The sequence below is a fragment of the Plectropomus leopardus genome, chromosome 23 (genome assembly GCF_026936395.1).
Source record: "Plectropomus leopardus strain MGB_pleo_1.0 chromosome 23, ASM2693639v1, whole genome shotgun sequence".
In the NCBI taxonomy this organism is placed as follows: domain Eukaryota; kingdom Metazoa; phylum Chordata; class Actinopteri; order Perciformes; family Serranidae; genus Plectropomus; species Plectropomus leopardus.
In genome coordinates, this window is record NC_142198.1 from 16,806,916 (window position 1) to 16,833,267 (window position 26,352).

At 36.0% G+C, this 26,352-nt stretch overlaps 4 protein-coding genes across 8 annotated transcripts in view; 1 reads left to right on the top strand and 3 right to left on the bottom strand.

Moving 5' to 3' along the window:
* Positions 1-26,352, bottom strand: part of LOC121962449 (uncharacterized) — a 40,054-nt gene that overhangs the window by 5,845 nt on the left and 7,857 nt on the right. The window lies entirely within an intron of this gene.
* Positions 79-9,095, bottom strand: LOC121962450 (Fc receptor-like protein 5). Of its 2 annotated transcripts, none has more exons than XM_088073997.1 (20): positions 9,013-9,095; positions 8,758-8,859; positions 8,580-8,615; positions 7,358-7,624; positions 6,959-7,225; positions 6,587-6,856; positions 6,213-6,485; positions 5,852-6,127; positions 4,413-4,691; positions 4,019-4,294; positions 3,459-3,824; positions 2,990-3,271; positions 2,513-2,752; positions 1,989-2,096; positions 1,839-1,854; positions 1,647-1,744; positions 1,465-1,515; positions 1,305-1,370; positions 1,031-1,093; positions 79-727 (listed from the first exon to the last, which is right to left on the bottom strand). In XM_088073997.1, exons 2-19 carry the CDS (start codon positions 8,792-8,794, stop codon positions 1,044-1,046), a joined length of 3,258 nt encoding a protein of 1,085 aa, XP_087930123.1. In that variant the 5' UTR covers positions 8,795-8,859; positions 9,013-9,095; the 3' UTR covers positions 79-727; positions 1,031-1,043. The 2 variants fall into 2 exon arrangements, with proteins under 2 accessions (XP_087930123.1, XP_087930124.1); XM_088073998.1 differs by having other exon boundaries at positions 1,320-1,370; positions 9,013-9,093.
* LOC121961909 (high affinity immunoglobulin gamma Fc receptor I-like) lies at positions 12,597-16,537 on the top strand. Of its 3 annotated transcripts, XM_042512011.2 has the most exons (11): positions 12,597-12,634; positions 12,786-12,821; positions 13,125-13,430; positions 14,135-14,401; positions 14,738-14,998; positions 15,200-15,316; positions 15,441-15,456; positions 15,558-15,634; positions 15,775-15,825; positions 16,056-16,115; positions 16,325-16,537. In XM_042512011.2, exons 1-11 carry the CDS (start codon positions 12,598-12,600, stop codon positions 16,330-16,332), a joined length of 1,236 nt encoding a protein of 411 aa, XP_042367945.2. In that variant the 5' UTR covers position 12,597; the 3' UTR covers positions 16,333-16,537. The 3 variants fall into 3 exon arrangements, with proteins under 3 accessions (XP_042367945.2, XP_087930128.1, XP_087930127.1); XM_088074002.1 differs by having other exon boundaries at positions 15,295-15,316; positions 15,441-15,634; XM_088074001.1 differs by having other exon boundaries at positions 15,200-15,634.
* LOC148185686 (Fc receptor-like protein 5) lies at positions 16,442-25,795 on the bottom strand. Of its 2 annotated transcripts, XM_088074000.1 has the most exons (15): positions 25,492-25,795; positions 23,874-24,128; positions 23,510-23,773; positions 23,000-23,302; positions 21,538-21,801; positions 20,146-20,409; positions 19,451-19,567; positions 19,320-19,335; positions 19,133-19,221; positions 18,929-18,979; positions 18,660-18,716; positions 18,486-18,536; positions 18,085-18,141; positions 17,273-17,338; positions 16,442-17,134 (listed from the first exon to the last, which is right to left on the bottom strand). In XM_088074000.1, the coding sequence occupies exons 1-15, from the start codon at positions 25,778-25,780 to the stop codon at positions 17,130-17,132; spliced, it is 2,148 nt and encodes a 715-aa protein (XP_087930126.1). In that variant the 5' UTR covers positions 25,781-25,795; the 3' UTR covers positions 16,442-17,129. The 2 variants fall into 2 exon arrangements, with proteins under 2 accessions (XP_087930126.1, XP_087930125.1); XM_088073999.1 differs by having other exon boundaries at positions 16,442-17,338.

Here is a 26,352-nt window from a genome sequence, read left to right on the forward strand (position 1 = left end):
TTTCTTTAGAAAGGAGAAGAGATTTAGTATAATCAGCACCGATGTTTCATTCTTCAAAACTCTGAAAGATACTCCAGATTAATTCAAATGTGTGCATTCCCTTTATTTGACAAAAATGGTCTGATTACCAATGCTTAACATGTCAACGAATCTCACAATGTAATAATGATACTCACGAGGGCATACTTTAACAAGCATAGTTGCCTTATTTAAATAAAGAGAACATTATATGCCCAGATTAATAAAACTGAGTTTGTTTTTTTACATTACTAAATAATGTAAAATAATACAACATAGTTAAATAATTCATGCCTTCACAGATGCATATGCAAAGATATCTGACCACAGGAACTTATAAAAGAAATGAAAGCATGACTGCGGGACGCCACTAAGTGGCTGATAAATCCTATCAGTGTAGAAGCAACACTTGCAGCTTGGTACAAAGTTATATCAGTTATATAGGTATATACTTATTCTTGCTGCAAATAACACCAAGAAAGACCAGACATAACCTATATATCCAAGCTATACAATGAATACGTTATTGCAACAATAATTTACAAAATAAGTATAAATACAAAAGCAAAATAGGCAGAAATTAGTTGTAACACTGTGTCTGAGTTTGAATGGCAGCAGTTGCAAAAACGATGTCAAGACGTAATTTAAAGATGATGGTTGTTTTCCATGTTTCTCATATTTCGCTGATGATGCACTTCTCTTTATAGACCTGAAACAAAATCATACAAAATACAACTGAAAATAAGAACTTGATACATAAGGGCTTTAATGTTATCAACGCTGATCCCAATTATATTGAAGAATTAATTAAATCTTTATTCCCTTTAATTGCTTTTAAATGCATTTCAAAATTAGGAAATTTTAGATCCCTATATTGAATGTAATTTGAACTGCATACTTTCCTAAAACTACATGCACATTTGGTGTATTTCATAATGACCATGTGACAGTTTTTAATTTAGTTCAAATGCAAAACAGCCAGTGGCTAAATAGCTAATAGTGATATTTGTACCTGCTGTTGAAACTTAATTCACATTATCGTAGTCAGAGCTCTCTGCTGCTTCATCACGTCTTCCTGTTAAAACAATATGGTTAAAAAAAAATTAAGTTTCTCTTTACACCCAAACTATGTGGACACCGACTTGTACTTTTTGCAGTCACATAGACAGGGTTGTGAAATTCAACTGTCCACATACAATTGGGCCATATAATATATGTACATTTGGGGATTGCTGACTGAATTATTCATCAATTTATTTTTGATGTTTTGTATTGTGTGTACTCACTCCTCTTTCCATTACCTTTGAGCTGAATTTTAGATATGACATTTCTGAATTCATCTGCCCGCTCACCTGAAATAAGAAACGTTTTAATGCCTTTAACTTGAATCACTCAGCTAAAACATTTCATTTTGGACTGCTCTGCATGAATCAGTTTATACTGTACCGCTTCCAGTGTTTCCAGAGCCAGCGACTGTTTCATAGACGCAAACATCACCTACGAGTCAATAACAATGAAGACAACATCAACTTTATTTCATGTTCATGATACAAATCTGCAGTGCAAGCAATGCTGTTATCATTATGAAAATAATAACCAGATATGAACAAAGAATATTGTGAGCTGACCGTGGAGAAGAGAGGAGTATAGCTGCTCTTGATTTTCAGCTTGGTTGACAGATTGGATGTTAGCAGAGCTTTGACTGGTTTTCTGAGACTGGATGGGTCTGACATGAATATGAAGCAAAAATAACGTACATATGTATCAACATGTAAAAAGTACAGTAAGTACAATAATGAATTAAATAAAGTTGTACCAACCTGCAACAACATGCATCTGTGAAAAAGACAGCAATTATTGTTTCATGAGTTTGAGTTTACATGACTTTTGCAAACTGAACCAACCACATGAGAATTCCTGTGACTTTTTAATAAGCAGAACAAAAGTAAATAAACAGGAAAAGCTCTTACCTTTTGACTTTCGATACCAACTCAACAGTACCAGCAGCAGGAGAACAACCACTATGATGCCACTAACCAACCCAGCGATCATCAGCACAGAAAATGAAGAGCCCGACGCTGCGATAATAAAGAATAAATATTAATGAACTTCTGTCTATTGACCACTACGTAGTGGGCAGCATGACCAAAGGCAGATCAGTAATGTTACTGACTGTTTCAGCAATAACTTCACTTACTGCTGCATTTGTTGTTAGAGCTTGTTGCTGTGGGAGCCGCTAGTACGGTTTTGCAGTTTATCAACTATTTGGCAGGTTTAGCCGTGTTTGAAAAACCCACATATGGTAATATGATAAATTCTACAAAAAACTCAATAGGTATGCAAAAAATCGACCTCCACAAGTAAATCGATGCTTTTGCTGTTTCCTATTACAGCAAGTCAAAATGTCTGCTGTGAAAACGGCCTATTGGGTGGACTCTGCTGAATCTTTTGTAGCACGAAAGAAATAAAGACAGACAATATCAATTATACTCACATTTCACTGACATCCAACTCTGCGGTGACATTCTTCCTGAGGACTGGCACCTGTAAAAGCCTTCGTCTGACTTTGAGACTGCAGAGATATTCAGCTCCCCTTTGGTATCACTTTGGATGAGATCATTATTTCGATAGAATTGTGCATTAAAATCTAATGTTCCTTCCTTCGACTTGCAGCCAAGAGTAACAGAATCTCCCTCAGTCACAGGATGGACAGGGCTCACCAGGACAATATCGTCTGTAAAACAGTTAAATGATGGTAAAAGGACGGGTCTGACGTTGATGCTTTTTTTGTGCACAAATGAATATTGTCACAGGCCAAAGTTTTGTTAATGCAAGTCACATATATTTTTGATATCTCTTATTGATGGACAAGTGCAGTCCTCCTCCATATGCATGTATAATATGTAACTGTAAAATATTAAATGTTAAATCATGTCATGAAATGATCAAAACATGTAAGAAGAACACCTACAATGTACTGTGATGTTGACTGCATTGCTGAGCTCTCCTGATCCAGACTCACACCAGTACACTGCATCTTGGAGCCTATGTTGGTGAGAGTTTATGTTGCAAGTGGATCCAGACATTCTCCGCGAGGAGGAGCAGTATGTTAAGTATGAGCAGGGGCGGCCCTGAGAACACCCCTTTATTCTCCAATTAGTCAGGTTTCCCTCACAGCTCAGTGAGATGTGGTCATCGGTGAAGTGTTGCACTCTGTCAGGACTCACTGTGAGAGACGCTGATGAATGAACATCTGCAAAGAACAACATTACTGAGGAGTTAAACAGAGTTGTTAAGGCACTACATCCTCAAATATTTTCTCAATAAAAACTCATGAATGAATGTGCACCTCTAATTACATGCCAGTGTGGACATCGGTTTCAAGGTGTCGAACAATTTCTGCTTTTTCAGAGAAGGAAGGAAGAAAAGAAAAAACATACCTCCAGACCAAACAAACTTTGGTTCACTGTACTGAGTATAAAACACTGGGTCTCCTCTTCCAGCTCTGCACACATATCCTGCGGTGTGCATCTGTCCGTAAACAATGTAGAAATCTTGTTCAGTCCCATTGGTGCAACCAGGTAGCAGTTCATAGTTGTAGAAGTTATGAATGGCAAGATAACCCATCCAATCAAATTCTCCGCCATATCTGCCGTAAGGAACATACATGTTTGACAGTTTGGGAACAGCCCTATACCAGAAGAACCTCCATCCCGCAGACGGATAATCAACGCTGCAGTTCAGAGTTACTGGGGCTCCAGGACTCAGCCACAATGGAGACACAGCGAGTTCAGGCTGAGGTGTATCTGTTGGAGAGTGATTTTCTCAGGTTTAAAACAGGTTTCAATACAAGGTTTCTTCGTGGATTACACGCACTGCTAAGATACTATACATTTGCCAGATGCAGTAAAGACACATTGCAAAACGTCTATAAGTATTTAAGCCAAACTTTAAGGCTTTAATTAATTTCTCAGTGTGAATTTAATATAATTTGACTTACCATAAGATGATATCAATTCGAAGGAAATACTCCAACCTGTTGAGTTCTGTTGTGCTCTTTTCAGTCTGCCCTTACACCAGTAGTTTCCACTGTGTGATGAAGAAGCAGAACTAATCCTGTATTCATTTTGGTTTGGAAGTTGAAAGTAGCTGGTTGTCATCCATTCATACTCCCACATAGCATCTCCTCCCTGGATCTCACACCTAAGAGTGATCGTCTCCCCGTAGTAAATCTTTGGCCAGTTGGGTTGCATGGTGACAACAGCCCCGTTTGTGACTATTCATGTTCACAAATTGCCAATAAAGACATAAAAGTGACAAATGGAAAAGATTAAACATCAATCATAACTCAATCAGCAAACATGGACACAGTCATATCTCAATGCCACGCTTACCAATTTTGTGAATACTGACTGAATCACTGTACTCTGTGTAGTAATATGGCGATCCTCTTCCTCCTATGCACCTGTACAGTCCTTCCTGTGAGACACGGATTTGTTCATTTGAGATGACTACACCATCTTGTCTTGTTAGGTATTCAGAGGATGTCTCTCCTTCGAACCAGTAGTACCGCCAACCGGACGAGGATGAGTTCACAGAGCAGGTCAAGGTCACACTGCCCCCTGCTGGAAAGGCTCTGCTGTCAGCACTCAGGATAGCCTTTGGTTTGTGTGCTGTTTAAGACAATTGAACAGGTTAGGGTTAGGACTTAGACAATTACTTATTCATGACATATTATACTACGAATTTGAAAAAAACATTTTTATGACACATTATGACTTTTGATCTCCTCTATAACATATTTGATGGCATTTGTTAGTATGTATTTTTAGGATTATGCATCCTCCATAGTTAGTTCAAGACTATGTCTACCTCAAGTAAAGACCTACCCATATACAGTGAAGAATTAGATCAATCCCAACCATCTATGTCATGACAAATGCATTAATACCACTGTCTTGTCTCTGTTCGTTGTTGAATGACCACTTGCATGTTTCCTTCGTTCCTGTGTCGACCCGAGTGCTCGTAATAAATGTTTATAGGTGTCTCTGCTCCTCAATTTTATCACATAATATCATCCTATCAGCATTCTATACTATGACTTTTTCATATTTTTTGACATACTGTGACAGTTTTTTACTCACACTTTACAAAACTATAACAATCGACAGTAATTCAGCCTACAGAACACTAATGTTGTACTCTAGTTTAATAAAGTAACGAAACACAGAGGGCATACAGTGTTTGACACTAATTGTACCCACTCATAGCACTAAAGCAACAGCCTCTGCAGTTTATTTAGTTTTAATAAGATTATGAATACATTTGCTACTGAGTATCCCAGATGTGTGTGGATGCCTGTTGTGGCCCAGCAAAGTTTTTAAATATTTCTTTTCCACAGCTATTTGGACCCTGGTGTCTGTAGTCAACAATGCTATTTGCAGCTGTGGTGGAATAGCCAGTGTGGTTACTTACACCCGGGTGTATATAGCATCATTGTATCATGGAATACACATTCAGGTGTAAACAGCCACATTTCAACTTTTTTCTCACATTATTACAACTTTATTCTAGAAATTACAACTTTATTAACGTAATATTAAAACTTAATTCTCAAAATGTAACTTTTTTTTCCTTAACATGGCCCTAATCCTCCATCATATTGAATGGGTCAGTTGACTGAGTGGAGCTTTATTTTTGTTGGTTTGGATTTAAACACACTTTAAAATTGCCTTAATATATAAATACAGCCTTCTTTTCTTTTGGTAAGTGTCCACGATATGATTGTGATAATACAGAGGAACCATTATGCAATATGCACAGTTCAACTTACATGAAACTGTCAAGGTGATGACATTGCTCCACTCTGTTGAGGAATACAAATCTTGTTTTTGTTTACCCATGCACCTGTAGTTTCCACTGTTGGACACAGCAGCGCTGCTGATTGTGTATTCATTGTGTGTTGGAACTGTGTTTAAGTTGGGTTTGCTCCATCCATACTCCCACGCAGTGTCTCTGCTTCCAGAAATATCACATCTAACAGTGATGGTTTCACCACTGAATATCAAAGGCCAGTTGGGTTGCAGCGACACAACTGCCTTGTTGGAAACTGTTGACAAATAGAAACAGAAGAAAGTAGTTTTGAGCAGTTGTATTTGAGTTGTATTACTTCTACCTAACGTACCAACACTCACCTCTTTTCTCAATGATCACTGGGTCACTGTCCTCTGTGAAGAAAACTGGGTTTCCTCTCCCTCCTCTGCAGTGGTAGATGCCACCTTGTGAGATACTGATTACACTATCTGGTTCACCATATCGAATGATCTGACTCTCAGAAAAGACGGAGGCACGTCTGAACCAGTAGTGTTTCCACCCAGTGGACACATCAACAGAGCAGGTCAGTGTTTGGTTGCTCCCATCTGGTATAGTTCTCCTGTCTGTGCTAACCATGGGCTTTGGTTTGTGTGCTGTTCATTTTTGTAGGGAAAAATGTATCTTTCTTTTAAACAAACGGATGAAATCACAAGAAAATAAAACACCAGGAAGAATGAAAGACAATCTGAGTTACCTGATACCGTCAGTCGGAGGGGACCACTCCACTCTGTCGAGGAGTACGGGTCCCTTCTACCTTTACACCAGTAGAGTCCACGGTGGAAAACAGAAACGCTGCTAATCCTGTATTCACGGTGTGTTGGAGGTGCGTTTGAGCTTGTTGTTCTCCATTCGTACTCCCACTCTGTGTCTCCTCCTGTCTTGATTTTGCATATGACAGTTATCGTCTCACCGCTGTATATCTCAGTCCAACTGTGTTGCAGGGTCACAGAGACTCTGCTGGGCACTGTTCACACCAAAAGTACACAATTAATATTCAAACAGAAGTATAAAATCTACTAAGAAAGCTTTAAGGGCCCTAACGAAAAGAAAAACTTGAATAACTCACAAGATATCTCAGCGCGAAACTCATTGCTGTACTCCGTGAGAAAAACTGGCTTTCCTCTTCCTCCCTGACACCGGTAGATTCCACTTTGTGAGATATTGATTTTTTCTACATCATCTTTAATGATTATTGCTTCAGTTGAATCTGAGATACGTCTGAACCATTTATATTTCCAGCCTGTGGAGCCCATCACAGAACAGGTCAGTGTCAGACTGCCACCTTTTGGTATAGCAGTCCTGCTTGCTCTCAGAGAGGCCGTGGGTCTTTGTGCTGTTTGGTTGAGAATACAATATTATTATTTATTCTTTGATCACGTCTGTGATAGTGCAATGATTATCTTAACATGGCTATGCACAAGTGAAGCTAAACATGGTGGCAGTGACTAAACATTTGATATCTTACCTTCTACCAATAGAGTGACGTTATTGCTCCGTTTGGTCAAATCTGGTGAGCCCTTGTGATGACCAATGCAGTGATAATTTCCACTCAAGTCAGCCGTGAGGTTAAGTGAGTGCCAGTTGTTTGCACTGAAGGAGACAATTTGTTGATCGTTCCAGTTGAATGTGTAAAGCCAGTCAGTGTGTCTTTGTATCTTCATGTCACATGTAAAGGTGACATACTCTCCAGTAAATAAATAAGACGAGTTGGGTTCAATGGTCAGCTCAGAATCTAAAATCCCAAATGTATAACAGTTAGATACACAATAAAACATACAAACCTAAAAAAATGTTGGAGGAGTAGAAATTATACACTCCTAAAGGGATAGTTCGGGATTTTTGAAGTGGGGCTCTATGAAATACTTATGTGTAGTATAGTATGCTATAGTATAGTATAGTATAGTTGGCAGTCACTGCGCTCCCTTGCTGATGGGATTTGCACCCAAAAGCTCAGCTTAACTCTACTGTAGAGGTAGATGGACGACAATACATATTTTAGCCACTTTAATAAAAGCCTACCTAAAAAAAAAAAGCCATTTCCTTTTGGCGCATCATTTTCTCTACTGTATAACGTCCGTATTCCTACGCAGAAGCCCAACTGTGACGAGGACTGTATGACGCCGTGGGTCAAGAGTTTGAGTCAGAAAGTGCCATTACTGGCTGTTTGACTGTAACACTTTTTTTTTTAAAGATATTGTGTGCTTGTGTTTTTCTGGGCTGTTCAAACAGAGAAATGAGAACTTCTGTGGCCGGTTGCACTGAATACAAACGTCCAGCTGTCCACATGCAAGACTGAGAAAACTCTCTCGAACACTCTGTGTCTGCAGTCCACAGTGAGCTTTTGTGCTTCAAGTTTCCGCAGAAATGTGCACTCTCTATCTCTTTACTGGCTCGTTTTGTGCCCCTCTGCAGAAGTTCTTCATCTCTATAGTTTCATTAAACTATCCTTTTGTCTCTAAGGTGAATGCTATTTTGCCGCCACGGTCATAATCACTCAGTTTTTTCATTTTCTTGTTATAACGTGTTATGCACTAACTCTACATTAGTATCTCATACAGCTCCACTTCAAAAATCCTCACTTTAAGTACTGCTTTACTACTGCTAACCCCGCTTCACTATTAAAAAAAGATTAGAGGTGATGGATGCAGCTTGAGTGAATAAACCCAAAAAGACAGAAAACTGTTCACCTTCAGCGTGTCCACAGTCGAGGAGAGTATTCAGCACTATAATAAAGAAAGATACTTCAGACATTATCAAACTTCCAGAGCTGTCAATATATAGACTAAACAGAGGAATGTATTTGTTCTCATCACTACATTTCCTTAATCTGGTGTCATTCAAATAAAAAGTCACAGAGGTACTCACAGAATAACGACAGCACGCACAACAAAGCGAGCCCCATCCTCACTTCCAGCGCTGAAACTGCACTTTTTCAGAAGCACTCTGCTTTTCAGAAAAACAGAAAGACTGGAGGAGGAAGAGAAACAGAGAACTTACATTTTAAATATATATGCACACCATACATGAGAGCACAGTTTTTTTCCTTTTTTTTTAGCCCTACACCACTTTGGTTTTGACCACATATGTTGACAAACATCCTGCAAAACCACACACACTTACAAAATGTGTTCTGGATGTTTAGACAGAGCTGTCACCACATGAACACCAGATCCATCAGCACGCAGGATAAATGTACGCTTAAAACATTCTGCTGTTAACCTGGAAGTATGCATATTTATTTCAGCACAGAAAAAGAACAGCTGTCATTGTGGTTTTGAATGCAACTAGAGATGGTTTACATGGTTTACGTAAAAATTGGGGAAGAGGCCCAAAATCGATTGCACAATCTCAAACATTGTGACAAAGTTCAAACTATATTTTCCAAATCTTTAATTTAAACTTTCAAAGCACAAACAGGTTAGGTACAAAATGAGCACAGCAAAGAGCGCAATGGGAAGATCCTAGTTTTTGTGGATAGATTTTTAAATACTTGACTGATTATTTTCTAAGTGCATGTGAAACTGACAATATTTCCTATTTTAGCCTCAGCTTAGCCTACGTGCATTGCCTGACGGAGAAACTGAAATAATGACAACAAAGTGACAAATGGGCACAACTAAACTTCTCACTTCCCTTTTACACATACAGAGATGTGTTACTGAGGACATGTGTAGCCTGAAGTGGCAAAAAAAACAGTTTACTTCATATTGTATGTTTCTATTTTACAATGTTTATAACTTTATATAAATGTAAAGAACATGCTGCTTTTTCATTTTAATTAAATGAATAAAAAAATCTGAATCACCATTATATGTGAGACATTAAGATACTCAGACTGGTCTTATTTGAGTAAATTTATAACAACTGATTATAAAGATTAACAGTTATAACATAAAAATGGCCTACACATCTAGCTGGAATGTGTCCAGAGCCACTTTTGTTTGATTTCCTCTATGCAATTTTTAATGATGACACTTTTATTAAAATAAAGAAAAAAATCTCCTTCTACACAATGAAGCAGTATATTAATATCTGGGGTCATACATTGTGTTTGTACTTATTTTGACCTGCTTGATAAGTAAATTACTGATAAAACATTTTTAAAAAGCAACTTCTAATGTACGTCTTTGGCATTTCACACTGAAATTAAGATACTCACGACAGAAGGAACACCTGCCTACATTTGACAAAGAAAACACATTCACTTTCCTTTATTACATAGCTTATAAAAAAGACTAAATATACTATAATATCATTTTCTTTCTGTTTTATTTATTTATTTATTTTAATTTTTTACTTATTTATTTATTTTAATTTTTATTTATTTACTTATTTTAATTTTTTTGTGTTTTTTTTATTTTTCAGAACCAAAAAAAGGAGCCAGAATGTACATTTTCACTTTACTTCAAATCCAATATCACCCCTTCATGTGTCAAATTATTTCCATTTAATATAGATGGAAATGGAGATAACGGGAGCAAATTTACAGTTTCTTCCAGGAACATTTTTGAAGGGACACAAGCATATGAATTTCTGAAAAAGAGGTGAAAATATTCTTTGTTAAAAAACAGTCACCTTGAACTTGGACCTTTAAGCACTAGTTAATTTTTAGTGACGTTTGTGAAGAATTTTAGGCAATTTCCCTCAAGACATCTTTAGATACCGCCTTCACAAGAATGAGACAGATGCAAGGACACAGTGACCTTGACCTTTGACCACCAAATTCTGATCACTTTTCACAAAGGACAGACAAACAAAAATTATAACACCTCTGTTCACACCTATAACTGCAACGGAGGAATACAAACAGATGTCACTATTGTGGTTTTAAACGCTACCATCTCTGTTGGTGTCAGTTTTTTTAAAAAAAAAGAGGAAGAGGATAACCGAAATGAATTTCAAAATCATAAACATGGTGACAAAACAGTTTTCAATTTTTTGTGCAGCAACATATCATTTGAATTGGCTTAAAAGACTATGACTTGATGTAAAAACACTGTAAAAGATTTATTCAGCAGCTTTTGGAAAGCTTCAACTAACTGAAGCTCCGACCAGGTGAATTCAAGATTTAAAACATATTTGCACATTTCATAGTCAAAACTAATTTTCATGCCAATTGTTGCTTGACGACTACGTTTAATAAAGTTAAATATAATGCAACACTTACTTCATCAAAGTTTAGGGAGAGCATGTGAAACTCTGACGATACTTCCTCAACTTTAGCAGTTCCAAAAAGAAATGATGAGGTCATGAATTATCAAGAAACATAGAAATAAGCCAGCAGCTGAATGGACAGTCATAATTCTGTATAAATGACTGTATATACATAACATGGAAATGAAGAAGTAAATATTCCATTTGACATTTTACATGTGTAAAGCATACAATGTAATTTATAAATCAACATTGATCATATAATACCATCAAGGCTGTTCCTAGTTACACTTCTGCATGCACATTTATCTTAAGTTAAAATTGTTTTAAATCATTTGAAATTGGAAAAGCTCATATTTTACAGTAGCAACACTATGCAAAAAGGGAAAATTAAGTGCTGATCACCCGTAAGCCAGACTACTGCGTTAGATTGCTCTGGTGCGTAGTTAATTCCATTCATTCACTGATACAGTCAGAAAAGCAACAAGTCATGACACCGTTGCTTAACATAAGTGGGCACAACTAAACCTAGCAGTTCCTTTAAACAGAGGATGTGTTGTTGTGAAAGCCAAATTATAAAAGCTGATACCTTTTGACAGAACGCTGTGTACCTCAGAACATTTGGAGGTGGTAGAAACTGATAAAACTGACTGCATATCTATAATATATTAATTAAATATATATATATGTATATATAAAAATTATATTGCAAAAATAATATATTATCATTATTTATTATTCGTATCAAGCACTTTTAATTTTTTTTTTTTTATATATGGGGTTATACATGAATGTTTGTACCTGTGGTTGAATTTGGATTCAGATTATAATAGTCGGAGCTCTCCACTGGATCATCATGTTTAAATGTTAAAATGAAAATGTTACATTTGTCAAGGACTTGTAGCTGAATTAAATGAAATGCAACATAACTATATTCATCTACTGCTCCACCTCAAGTAAGAGAAATTTACATAACAAGGTGATAACACTTTCAAACAGTAATCAAGTTGTTTTGTTTTTTTGTGAGGGGGGGTATCTGTACTTAATTTGAATTTTTATATTTCTGTCAACTTTCACTTTTTTCTACAACATTTCTTTGTATTGGACAGAACAACACTAATATATAATACAATGCTAATAGCTCTAATGTTAGTAGTTGTTTCAGCTGGTTCAGGGGACACGCCCCAAGCATCTCAGTACAACAAACAATGCTCAATTTTGTCTGAATTTAAAACTAATTTTACATATTTGGTGACATTTTTAATAATTCAAATAGACAGCAGGTTATAAAATCATTTCTCTGTGATGTAACGAATTCATTACACATTATATTGGCTTTACCCACACTTTAATCAATCTCATTAAATGCAAGAGATTAATTTCTTCGGGTTTGTGCCTAAAAATATACAGTAGTCATACCGCAAGCTAAACTCTAACTCTCTAACTTTTCAGAAGAGGAAGTTAGATAACACTTCCGATCTGATTGTTGCAATGTCAAGCTTTATACAAGTAGAGGGATTTCTCCCATGTGTCTCAGTGCTGTATGTGAAGATGGGATACACTTTGCTTGGTGTGCCGGGGCTTCTTTGTGAGTACATTGGTGATTTTTTTCTGTATAAATCATATTTGCCTTAGATTAAAAAAAAAAAGTTAAATACCTGAGGTGATAGATGATATACAGCATTTGATAGTTCCTGCTATTTTGATCATTTCTGGTCTAATTTTACATTTTATTTTAGTGCTGAATACACTCCTCTACCTCGGACATGCTCAGGGTAAATACACTTTTTTTCTGTCTTTTTATAAATGCAATCAAGACAAATCTCCTCATTGAGAGTTACAGTAAGTCATATGTTGATTGTTAATTTTTCTTTTGTCTTTTCCTTTCCTTAAAAGTCTTTGTTTTGCTTCTTGTTATTCATATTTGTTTGTCTGGGAAACAAGATGGTTCATCTCAAGGGGTTTATCAGTAATCTTTCTCACTTTTTCTGAAGTAAATGAAATATTCTGAATAAATTTGGAGAAAGACTAAGAGAATAAAAGTCGTCAAAATAAAACGTAACATGTCTTCATCACAGATAAACCTCAGCCTGTCCTCACTGTGTCTCCATCATGGCTGAGTCCTGGAGACTCGGTAACTCTGAACTGCAGTGTTAAAGATCAGACTGAAGGATGGCGGTTCTTTTGGTATAAGGCTGTTCCCAAACAGTCAGACAAGTCCTACTACCGCTTTGAGCTGCTACCTGGTAGCGCCAAAGGGACTAAACAGGGTTCCTATATCATCCATGGACAAACACACACAGCAGGATATGTGTGCAGAGCTGGAAGAGGAGACCCAGTGTTTTACACTCTTTACAGTCAACCCAAGTTTGTCTGGTCTGGAGGTAGGTTTGTTTTGACCTTTTATATTCTCACACAAAAGAAGAAATGTACTTATTGTGGTAACATTTTCCTTCACACCAACATCAAGTCAAATGAGTCAATAAAGTCAATGAGCAACTGGGAAAGAAAAGTCCCACAACATGACATGACAAAGACCTAAAATAAATTTTTTATAAATTCCAGAAAACTAACCCTGATAATTTTTGTAATTCAGTTTTTGAAAGTATTGTAATCTTTTTTCATTTCCTTTTCTCTTCACCCTAAACCTTTAAACACAGGACATTATTTGTACTGATATGCATTTTATTTTATTATATACTACATACTGTTATATATTGACATGTATTTTCATTTTATTATATACTCTGTGATCCTTGGGGTCTACAAACCAACAATTAAAAAAGACTGAAACACCACATGCTAAAAAGGGTCTAACTGATTTAACTTATGAAAGCTAGTGTCCGGGCTACCTTAAAATTTTACGTTGACTGAATTTGAGAAGACAAGTCGAGGTAACTCTGTGATGATTCAACTTATCTTATCTTATTCAGTCAACTTCAAAATGTAAGGCAGCCGGGACACTTCACTTTTTTAAGTTAAATCAAAAAGGTTTTTTTTAAAGTGTAAAAATAAAGGATTGTTTACATTGTGGTCTGTCTAAGGCTATTTTTAATGCTTTGTTTGCTTATTCTGAATTGTTTTTCAGATTTTCATTCAGCAGCGTCTCTGAAAGTGAGTCCTGACAGAGTGCAGCACTTCACTGGAGAGTCGCTGACGCTGATTTGTGATGCAAATTCTACTGAGTGGAGAGTGAGGAAGTTTTCTAAATCTGGCTACCTGACACACTGTTTTTCTTGGGGCATAGTGGGTAGAAACACATGCTTCATCAATGGGTCAAATAACATTGATGGAGTCTACTGGTGTGAGTCTGAAACAGGACACTTCAGCAATGCAGTCAACATTACTGAATATAGTGAGTTTTAATCCTATTTTTGTGTCTGACTAATTTCAACTTTCTATTATGTTGTTTTATTTGTAGTTGGCTAACTTTAACCAAACTCATTTGTGTCCTGTAGAATCACCCGAGGTGGTGTCTGTTTATAAGATGAAATGCAAACCTTTATCAGTAGTACTGAATTGTGTATATAGTTGTTACATCAATAAGTGAAATTTAAACAAGTGCCATTATATTTTTGTTTCAGTCATACATACACAAGCCAAGTGGCAGGTTTTTGCTCAGCGACTTTATGGAGCTGTAAAATAAGAAAGAATATGAAAAAAAATGTTATATTTTGTGATCTTTTTACAGGTGGTGATATTATCCTGGTGAGCCCCTCCCATCCGGTGACTGAGGGAGATTTTGTCACGCTTGGCTGCAAGTTTAGGAAAGAAAATGTTTTTTCTGACGTGGAATTCTATAAAAATGACAAACTCATCCAAGCAGACACCAGAGGGGAGATGACTATCTCTCCAGTGTCAAAATCAGATGAAGGCTTTTATACATGTACAGGAAAAGATTCACAAGTCTGGCGCACCTGGACGTCGCAAGACAGTTGGATGTCAGTAAAATGTGAGTACGATTTAAAAAAAAAAAAAAAGATTGCTTTTTGTAAGGTGTGTTACAGTTTGCAAAAGAAAAGTATACTTCACCGAGGTATGCCAGGGTCTGCTGATGCTGACCCTCAATTGCAGTACGGATGGTGATGATTAAATATAGTATAAATTAATATTATTATAATTAATTGATGATGTATTATTACATTTTTTGCAGCTTCTGAGCCTAAACAAAATTCTCTATTTTCCATCCTCATGATTGTTGGGCTGCTTTGTGGAGTTTTACTGTTCATTCTCCTGCTGCTGTTCCAGTATCGCCACAGAGAGTCAAAAGGTGAAATCTTTTCTTTCCGATATCAGACTGATTTCAATGGAATTAAATGTACTGTCGTCGCAATGAAACAATCTGCAATACAAAACAATGTAGCAGCAAATGTCCTTGTTTTTTTTTTTAACAGGTTCATGCTTCAAGGGGTTCGTACAACTCCCTCTTGTTTCATTCTGTACATAACAGCAGCAATTTGCATATTGCTTTTAAATTTATTGTATTTAACTTCATGTTTTATGCCAACCAGGAGTCAGAGCGCCAATCAGGTCCCTGCTACAGACCAGGCTGAAACTGAAGGCAGACAATATGTTACTCTTCTTCATGGTCAGCCTCAGTCCTGATTAATTTCACAATTTATTATTTAATCTAAAACTAACAGTTCTAGTTTTGGTTATAAGTTTTTGAAGATTATGAAATTCATGTTTTCGTTTTTTCTCCTTGGCTTTATTTTTACTGCTCTGTAGGTAATGTCTGTCTTTATGACACAATCAGAGGCTCTGAGGAAGCTGAACATGGTACAGTGTACTCTTTGTTTGACATGAAGCAGCTAGAGATAATAGAATAAGATAATTAAGTGATAAGTGACACAGTTATTGACAGAGCATTAAAACATTGATTGCTAAGAGGAATACGTGCTTACATTGTGAGAATTTCATGCAATATTTGATATGCTTTTGTAGGCCTGCAGTATCTAACTTAAGTATAGTTACCTGTATTTTTATGCATTATTTTATTCTTTTAACAGGGAGGAATAATGAGCCAGAGGAGAATGAATACATAAATATGACGACAAGATCAGCTACAGGTACAGTACAAAAGCTTTCTGTTGAGTGCTGTGCTGCCAAAAGATGGCCCAAATTTTATCTCATGTAAATTATTCGGCACTAAAATAAACAGTTGTATTCAAAAATAGTCTGTAATAATAATTATTACATGTAATGAAAATGCTAGAAAAAACCTGATTATTCTTCAATAATCCTAAATCTTTCTCTTTTTCTTTTGGTTTTCTTCCAGAACAATGAAGACATCTGAATCGACAAAAAAAAAATTAAATGGATGACATGAATATCTAAATCCTTGTCCAAACACTATTTGCAACTTTTATGTTACCACTGTGTGCACCAATTGTCATTGTCATTTGAAAGAAATAAATCATGTGGTTTTAATTTATTCTTGGTGAAACATACAAACATGTATATATACAAATAAATTTGTTTTCATATAATATTTATCACTTGTATTGCTTTTAAATTTTTTTTTTAAAGCTAATATATAGATATAGATATAGATATATATACGTAATTTGTCTGGAAACAGTACACACGCAGGTAAAAGAATCTCCGAGTAAAAGGTGAAAAATTGTATAATGTTACAGGTATGGCAACACTGTCCAGCCTACCAAAAGCATGACTTTACTGGGTCACTTAGATATAAGGGGAAAGTATGAAAGAAACTGAACTGCTTACGCAAAGGAAATCATGTAAAAGCAATTAAAAACACTGCTGACAGCGTACTACTGGAACAAAAGTCCACTGATACATAACATCAACAATCAACAATACTTTTAAAAATACAGAAAATTACAACCATTCAATGTATTTCTTTTATGTGATCTTTAGTAGGATTAACTGCGCAATTTAAATTATCTGCTATTAGATTAACTGTACAAGTTAAATTATCTGCTATAAGTTAAACCATACAAAATACTGTCAAATATTTGGATAGCAGAGATGATGACAGAAAACCTGAAAATACTGTTTGAAAGATTTAGTTTTTCTTGTCATTCATTCAGCTGGTTTAGTTGATAGAGCTCTCTTTATTAATCTAAAAGAAAACAAAATGGTGAAAGATATTTAGGGTTATGTAAGAATTAAGGGTGTTTTATGACATTTTACTCCCTAGTAATTATCTATAAAATATACAAATCGGAATATGTGAATTATATTATTGCTGTGTTATTACCAAGAGCTCTTCCTGGTTTGACCTCAGAATAAACAGTTTCATCCGATGCTTCAGGACTTGTTTTTCCTATAAATGGAGAGATTTTTTTATGTTAGTGATGCCCCAGTTAACAATGATAATGTTATACGTGTACTGTTATCTTCTATAATGTATTTAGATATCATGCACTATTAATTAAGCATGCACAACAAAACATAAAAGAAAACATGTTATGGGATGCAGTTTTAGTTGGGATATGTCAGTGTTTCTCAAATGGGGGTAGATGTACTCCTAGGGTTACTTCAGAGTACTGCATGGGGTATGTGAGATCGAAAAATAATTTTAAAAAATAAAATCTGTGTCCTTTATCATGTTTTATAACCCTATAAAGCATTTGAAATGCCCAGTTGTTTTAAAATTTTCTACACAAATAAAAGTTGATTTGCTTGCCAATTGGATTAATTTTTTTAAAAAAAAGAAGTAAATATAATATTGATACATCGCATTTTGTATTCACTGAACCATATTTTACATATATTTTCCATTGCATCCTCCTTTCAATGTAACCATTAATTGCCATAAAATGACAACTGTCACAACAAATGCTATTACATTTACATTTGTTCACTGTATTTTTCTACAAAAAATGTTGAGCACTAGTCAGGGGTACTTGGTGGAAAAATATTTCAAAGGGGGTAAAAATGTAAAAAGCAAATAAATAAAATAAGATTAAGAAAACTGTTAAAAAAAATCATTTTACAGTACTGAAACATTTTTGTCTTGGATGACACTGTGTCCTGTCGGACAGTAACACCTGCAGGTGTTTTACTTACCTTTGTCTTTCTTGGGTTTAGCTTGGGAGAGTACCTGGGCATACATCAGATTGTCATCTGAAAAAAAGAAGCCACATTTCAGATTGTATTTATACAACATTTATAGAAGCAAATGATAGTTTCATAGGCAAAATAAACTAATTAGAAGGGATGCATCAATGTATCTGCTGAACATTGGTGTTGACCGATATCCCCCTTGTTGACTCCCATTGCCATCTAATGCACAGCAGTGACATATATTAAAATGGCATAATTTAGAGAAACTATGAACGCTCCTCTGGACTGTGCATGAGGGATTTGGCCATCGGTGACAATGGTGACTCCCGGTGGTAGTATGAAAATATTACATTGTGGCAGCACCCAATAAAACCTCAAGATGTATCTAATGCACTTGACTGTACCTGCATCTACATCTGAGTAAACAGCACTCTCTTCTGGCTCTTTTTCCCTCCCTGTTAAAAGAATCAGAAACATGCATGAAAAGACAATTCACTGTACTTTTTTATGATACTGCTGGCATACAAAAGTGGCCCAACTATTGCATTTAATTCTCACTGCATAATAGAAGTACTCACCCTTCTCAGCGATGGTCTTAAGCTCTACAGTAGAATATGTGGCATCCTTGGTTTCATCTGAAACACAGACAATTTTTTTAACTTAGGGTATTGGTTTAGCTTAGGCTATACATGCTGTAGTATGTGGCATCAGTTTTATGCTATATACTTGTTACTATACAAATAAATATTAAATGAAATGAAACTGTCAATAAATAATCTGATCATGTTATTCTAGCAAATCTGATCTGTAACTGCTCTGTGTAAAATTAGTGAAGTTTATACTTTACCATATACAGGTTCTTCAGATCCTTTGATTGATTCATAAAGAGCAACATCTCCTACAGAGCAGTGAAAATCAAGCCAAGGTCAACTTGAAACTTTCTTTCCCATTATATGAATTTTATAATTTTCCAAAACAGATGACGATTAATGAAATTGTTTGGCCTGGAGGTAATGAAAAATGATAAAAATGAATCAGGGTTAGGGCTGACCATAAAGATGAGAAGCATATTCTTTGGGTTGAGTTTCGTCCTGGTTGATCATGTGTTCTGTAGCAGGGCCCTGATTGGTGCCCTGAGACCTGGTGGGCAATAACATGAAGTAAATACATTAGATTTAATAATGAGCATGTAATGTGCTTCTGTTACATTCAGAATGAGAGATGAGAGCTGTACTAACCTGGTAAAGCATGAACCTGTAACAACAACAAAGAAGACATTTGTTGTTACCTTGCTTTTTTACTGCAATTTTTTTTTTTGCGCATGAAATCACATCAGAATCAGTCTAATATCACAAAGAAAAGACCTCACCTTTTAATGTTCTGTAGCAATACAGAAACAGCAGCAGGAGAATAAACAGTAAAACTCCAGAAACCGCCCCAACAATCAACGGTATGGAAAATAAAGAGCTTTGTTTCAGCCCAGACGCTGCAAAAATATGGTGATATATCATTAATTAATGATAATATCAATTCATGTTATATTTAATCATATTTTATTGGAGTTAGTTTATTCAATTCTCTTTTCAAACAGATTTTCTTAAGTGATTTACAAAAACAAGGAAACAAGGTCACATCAAGCCTCAGTAATAAAATAGAGTACGAACCAATGACACTCATCCAATAAATATATAATAACCTATATACACACTCAGTTAAACTCTTTAACCCCTGATCACATATTATGTGCATTTAGATTAACACATAAACACATGCAGTGAAAAATTCTAAACCTAACCTATTTGATGAAGTTTTTTGGGGTCAAAATGTATATAATACAAAGTAATCTCTGACACTAAGTTTCACTTACCATCACAATTTTTTGTCATTGTCATTTTTGTTATTTCATCACTGAAAACCCAAATATATAGAACAAATTTCTAGCAAAACAAAAATGAAGCAGAACTGAAGCTTGCCTTACTTCAATTAAAACTTACTTTTTTTTACTTTTCTACCTCAAACTGTAACACAGCTCACAAAAAAACTGAAACTTTTAATTATACTCACATTTTACTGACATCCAACTCTCTTCTGACATCCAAATCTGCCGATCTCGTGTTGATTTTTTTCCTGTACATTTATACAAGCCTTCATCTGACGTTGACACTGGGGAGATGGTCAGCTTCTCTCCAGTAACATTTTGAATGAGTATGTTATTTTTATAGAAATCCACATCATAAAGAACATCTTGCGTCCTAAACTTGCAGCAAAGAGTGACAGAATCTCCCTCAGTCACAGGATGGGCCGGGCTCACCAGGATAATATCGCCATCTGTAAAAAGATCACAGTATATAACACTAGGATAACAGCATTGATAGTAGCTGGAAAGGATAAAAAAGAATATGAAGTTTTGGTTGGAGAGATCAGCTCTCACAGGTTGAAGAAGTTGATATAAAACAATCAGAATTACATGTTTGAGTTATTTTTACAGTTGCATACAGTTTCAGATTATAGTAACTGTTTCAACATCACTCACTGATGTACTCTTATACTGTCATTTAGGCGCACCCTTAAACAAGGCCTTGAATTTTAGCAGCGAGTGATTGGGGATGTGGGATTTTATAGAGAAAATGTTGACATTTTGGAAATTACATACAGTAAATGCCAACTTATCTGAGCAACAGCCTTCATTAAACAGTCTAAGCATGTTTTTACTGAACACTTTTTGATGGAAAATTTTGCATTTAAAATTACAGCTATATTAAAGCGACCATTTGGGATTTTTGAGGTGAAGCTGTATGAGATAATTATAGTCAGTGTATTACATGCAGTATATGGCTGTCAGCATGCTCCCTTTTTGCAGAAACTGACAAAAGCCACACCACAAGTTCAGTATGACATTGCTTAAGTTGGGGGTTGACAGTATGTTTAAAGTATTTACACCATTTTACCAGTCACACAGCCCTTTCCTTTGGCACTACATTTTCTCAACTTTTATATTTCAACACAGAGGCTCAACTGCGCCATGCACTGCAACATGTCACTGGTCAGCCATTCACACTACATCAAAAAAATAGAAGAAAATACATAAAACTGAGTAATTATGACCGCCATTACTAAATGGTGTTCACACTGTTCCAATGTGAATTTTCATGACAGTGTGCTAACAAAATGGTAGAGCCAGGAAACTGTCACAACAAGTATAAAATAAATACTAGCTGATAATTGTCATAAAAATGTTGATGAACAATAAAATATAAATTACAGTGTCATGGTTATTATCAGAAATGACACCTGAATGAACTAAAGCCTTTGAGTATGTTTAATAGTCATCAAGTTTAACTCATTTTTAAAAGAAATATGGTTAATGTTATTCACCTCCAAAAATTTCAAAACTATATATATATAATATAAAAAATGAATAATTCACAAACAATTTTTAAATTAGTTAAAACTCACACTGCACGGTGATGTTGACTGCATTGCTGAACTGTCCTGTTTTAGACTCACACCAGTAGGTTCCACTAAGCCAGTAAAGGTTCATGTTGCATGTGGATCCAGTCATTGTCCCCCACGAAGAACAGTCGGTCAGATAGCCGGACTCAGAAAATCTGCTCACTCTCCACTGAGTAGAGTTCCCCTCACAGCTTAGTGAAATCGGCACTTCTCTAAAGTGTTGAACTCTGTCAGGGCTCACTGTGAGAGACACTTCTGAATGGCAATCTGAAAAAAAAACCACACATAGACAAAACAAAGCATTAAAACATGAAGATCTTTATATATTTTTCAGACCTTAATATTGGTAACACTTCAGTTAGAATTTTTAACTGAAACAAATAAAGAAATATTAATATGTTATGAAATGCAGTTATTAAACTCCTAAGTGAAATTTAAAACTCTTACAAAAAAGAAACTATAGCGAGTTATGTAATGCAGTGTAGTGGCCCTACAAGATTGAGTTAAGGATTTCCAGAGTGGGCAAATTATTTTCAAAATGTAATTCTATTACAGATTACTAATTACTTTCATTCAAAAGTAATACCTTACATTACAATATTACCCTCTGTGTAGAGTGATGCGATACACTACTTTTGTATTACTTTCACCAAAGTCGCCTCAGAGAACACCCACACTGACACAGAAAGAATATGCAAACTCTACACAGAAAGCCCCCCGATCCAAGGTCTGAGCCTCGCCCCAACCCGAAATTGAAGCTGGGACCATCTTGTTGTGAGGCCACAGTGCTTACCACCTCGCCACCGTACCAAAATGCTAATAGTTACTTGAGAACATCACCCAGAAGCGCTGATCAGGAGAAGCAAAAAAACAAACTGGAACCCAATACTTACCCCCCTTTGCTTTCAAGCTGATTTCTGATGCAGTAGCACAGTTTGCAGAGGCTGCACATGTCAACGCATTGACCATGATGATGCACTGTAGTGCATCACCCAAATGTGCTGATCACAAGCACCCTTCTATTATATGGCCTATAATGACTAGACAAGAAACAAGAACTACCGGGGGATGTTTTTTCTGGCGGCGCACTGGTGGAAGTGGTGCGGTGTGGTTGAATACAAAATTAAATCAACAAACAGTTTATTTTGAGTGGCAATGCATGAAAAGACGTGATAATATTCCGCTAAACACTGTTGGCAACATGTTCTATTAGTCATTACTGCTAAATATTAAAATAATACTGTAACGTATTTCTTTTGTAGTGTGTTACCACAACACCTTAGATTTCCAAAGTCAAAGATTTGAATAAATGTGCAAAACAAAATTATATGTCGGAATTAAAAGGAGGTTATGAAATTTATTCATGTTGAAGTTCAGTCCAGTAAAAGAATCTGCAAACAATAGTAAAGTAGTTTGAAAAACAAAGACTTGATGTTGGTGTGAGGAAAAGATCACAACAACCTACCTCCACACCAGACAAACTTTGGTTCACTGTAAAGAGTGTAGTATACTGGATCTCCTCTTCCAGCTCTGCACGCATATCCTCCTGTGTGTGTCTGTCCATAGATGATGTAGGAATCCTGTTTAGTCCCATTGCTGCTATCAGGTAGCAGTTCAAAGAAGAACCTGTCTGAGTCTGACAGTCTGGGAACAGCCTTATACCAGAAGAAACTCCATCCTGCAGTTGGATCTTTAACGCTGCAGTTCAGAGTTACTGAGGCTCCAGGACTCAGCCATGATGGAGACACAGTGAGGACAGGTCGAGGAACTGTTGGGAAGTGATTTCAGAGAATAAAGACAAGTGATTATGTATTACCTGTGAGTTACATGCACTGCTTGTACACTACATATTTTGTCTATCAATCTGCAAATGTGATATATAAATTTTAAGATGCACTGTTTTTTTTTTTAAATGTACTTATCTATTTATTCATTTTTACATTCACCAAAACAAAGATTATGACATGTGACTTACTGTCAGATGCTCTAAATTCGAAAACATTACTCCACTCTGTTGAAGCCTTCTGTCCTTTCAGTCTGCCTTTACAACTGTACTTTCCATTTGCCAAAGACTTTGTCGTGTATTCCTTTTGTTCAGGTATGTATGAATTAAATGTCGTCCATTCATACTCCCATTCAGCATCTCCTCCATCCTCAATTTCACATGTCAGAGTGATCGTCTCTAGGTAGAATATCTCAGGCCATTTGGGTCGTAGAGTAACGACAGCCCTGTTAGTGACTTTTAATGGTCAAGGGTCCAGAAATACAAAAATTAAATTAGAAATTAATTCAGTCTGACAATGTCATTTTTCAGTATTTTGTGTTCCATATCATATTACCGACTGAATCGCTGTACTCTGTGTAGTAAACTGGCTCTCCTCTTCCTCCTCTGCACCAGTAGAGTCCTCCCTGTGGGACACTGATTGTTTTATTTGTTAGAAAGACAGCATCTTGTGCGGTGAGGGGTTCAGATGTGGTGTTTCCTCTGTACCAGAAGTATTTCCAACCAGATGAAGATGATGTGCTCTGAGAGCAGATCAGGGCCACTCTGCCACCTGCTAAAACGTTTTTTCTCAGATTGGCCTTTGGTCGTGCTGTTAATTTTAGAAAAAAGAAATGAAAGTGGTTATATTAGTACAGTTTAAAACATAATGAAACTTAAATATACTCTCATCCAGATTTCTTAATGGTGTTACAACTAACTGTCAAAAATAAACATTTAATCACCTTTTCAAATCAGCGTGTATTATTAAAGTATTATAAACTTAATACTATATTATATAGGGGTGAGGGAAAAAATTTGATTCACATAAGAATCTCGATTCTCGTTTTTAACGATTCAGAATCGATTCAAAAATCCTAAACATCGATTAGACTATACTTACTAAATATAGTCGATTCTTAACCCTCTAAAATGTTTATCATTTAGAAAAGTCCTAATATTTTTGAGACCGTTTGTCAGATCGCCTTATTTTTTTCACCAGTAAAAGCTGTCGGCTGCGCCTTGCAGAGTTTGTTTCAGTCTTGTCCACCAATCGGAAGACAATCCAATGATTTGTATCCATATGCCACATGTCATTCTGGAGCAAACTGCACTGTGACTGGCCTAATCCTACTGTATCTACAGCTCTGTGTTATTGGTATCGCCTCGTGCATTAGAATAAACTCTGCTATGATAATAATAATGAGACAAGGGTAAATCAGGGGACAGTCTAAGAAGCAGAAGGGCCTCATATGGATGTAAACTTGATGTAAACTGTTCACTGCAGGCAGAGCAAGCAGGAGAATCAGGCCCCTCTCTGAAGTGTCAGGAGTGTGATGTGGCCCTCTGAAGCATCACAGATAGGAGCTGCTTTGCAGAATGGCACAGATAATAGGATACACAAACAACTGCAAAAAAATGATGGGACTTTTTTCGGTGAAGTCTGTTCTTTTTTTTTTTTAACTATCGTAATTACAATGTTCATTTTTTCACTTTCTGATTCCCAACACTTTGGAGAAAGGTTTTCCACAGCAAAAAAGGTTGTACATAATAAAACCTCCATAATTTCATGCACACTTTGCGTTCATAACATAATATGCCACTGGCAAAACAGACTGGAGTAGATCCTGAAATTACAACTCCTATATTTTGAATCGGGAACCAGTTTTGAATCAGAAATCATTTTTGAATCTGAAATTATTTTGAATCAAGACTCAATTCTGAATCAAATCGTGACCCTAAGAATCAAAATCAAATTTAATCGTGAGATACTGAAATATACACCGCCCCTTAATACTATACTATACTTCTAACTAAGCTGTTTGTTAAATTAACCTAACATGGACACCTCTTTTTGCCTTCTTTAACACAATGCAGAGAAATCATCACCCCTCAATCTGAGAATGCTACATGCCTGCAACTCTTAATTGCAAAATATTCTTTAATTTTGAGTATTTAGTATGAGCGCTACTTACGTTCCATTTTAAGTTTTATTGTTTCAGATTCCTCATTCTCATATTTACACATGTAAGAGCCCGCATCTGACATCAGTTTAATTGTGTCTTTTGATAACACTGCTGACTGATGTCCCTGACTGATGTCTGTGTTCCTTTCAATAGGTGATCCATCTTTGTAGAAAACAGCAGTCCTATCATTTCTGTGAAAACGATGACGACAACGCAGAGTCACTGATTCTCCTTCGAACAAAGTAGATGCAGGACTTTCCAGGATCACATTTCTGCCTGTGTAACAAAGGTTGAACATTTTTTTAGTGAATCTGCACAGTTAAATAAACACATTAATATGAACAATAGTTATGACAAATCCACCGTGCCTGACAGGTGTAAAAGCCAATCCATGCGCTCACATTAAATGGAGCTGCTCAAGATTGGTCAGACGGGTGTTTTAGCAGGAATTCCCCCACCGGAGCTATACTGTGCACACTCCAGCTTTTCAACTCACTTAAGCATAGCTGAGGCAAGTGGGGGCACAACATCCATCTTTATTTACAGTCTATGATTTAGCTACATTCATTTTTCACAACAGATTAATATTTAAATTGGCTTGTTGGTTAAATCGGATTATCATTATGTAATTGCCTTGATGTTAGCAGCTGAATCTGCCCATCCTTTTTGTTCCTATATTAGTTCCATGATTATATGTTAACGCAGAAGCACAGAATAAGCACCGTTATCCAGCTGCCCGATTCAGCATCTGCCGAGAAAAGTTTAATATTTCTGAATCTGAAACTAGTTTATACATTAGAACAAAAAAACCCACATTTGGGTTGTATATTAGCACCATGCCAAACAGGAGTTTATATCACAATATAGCTC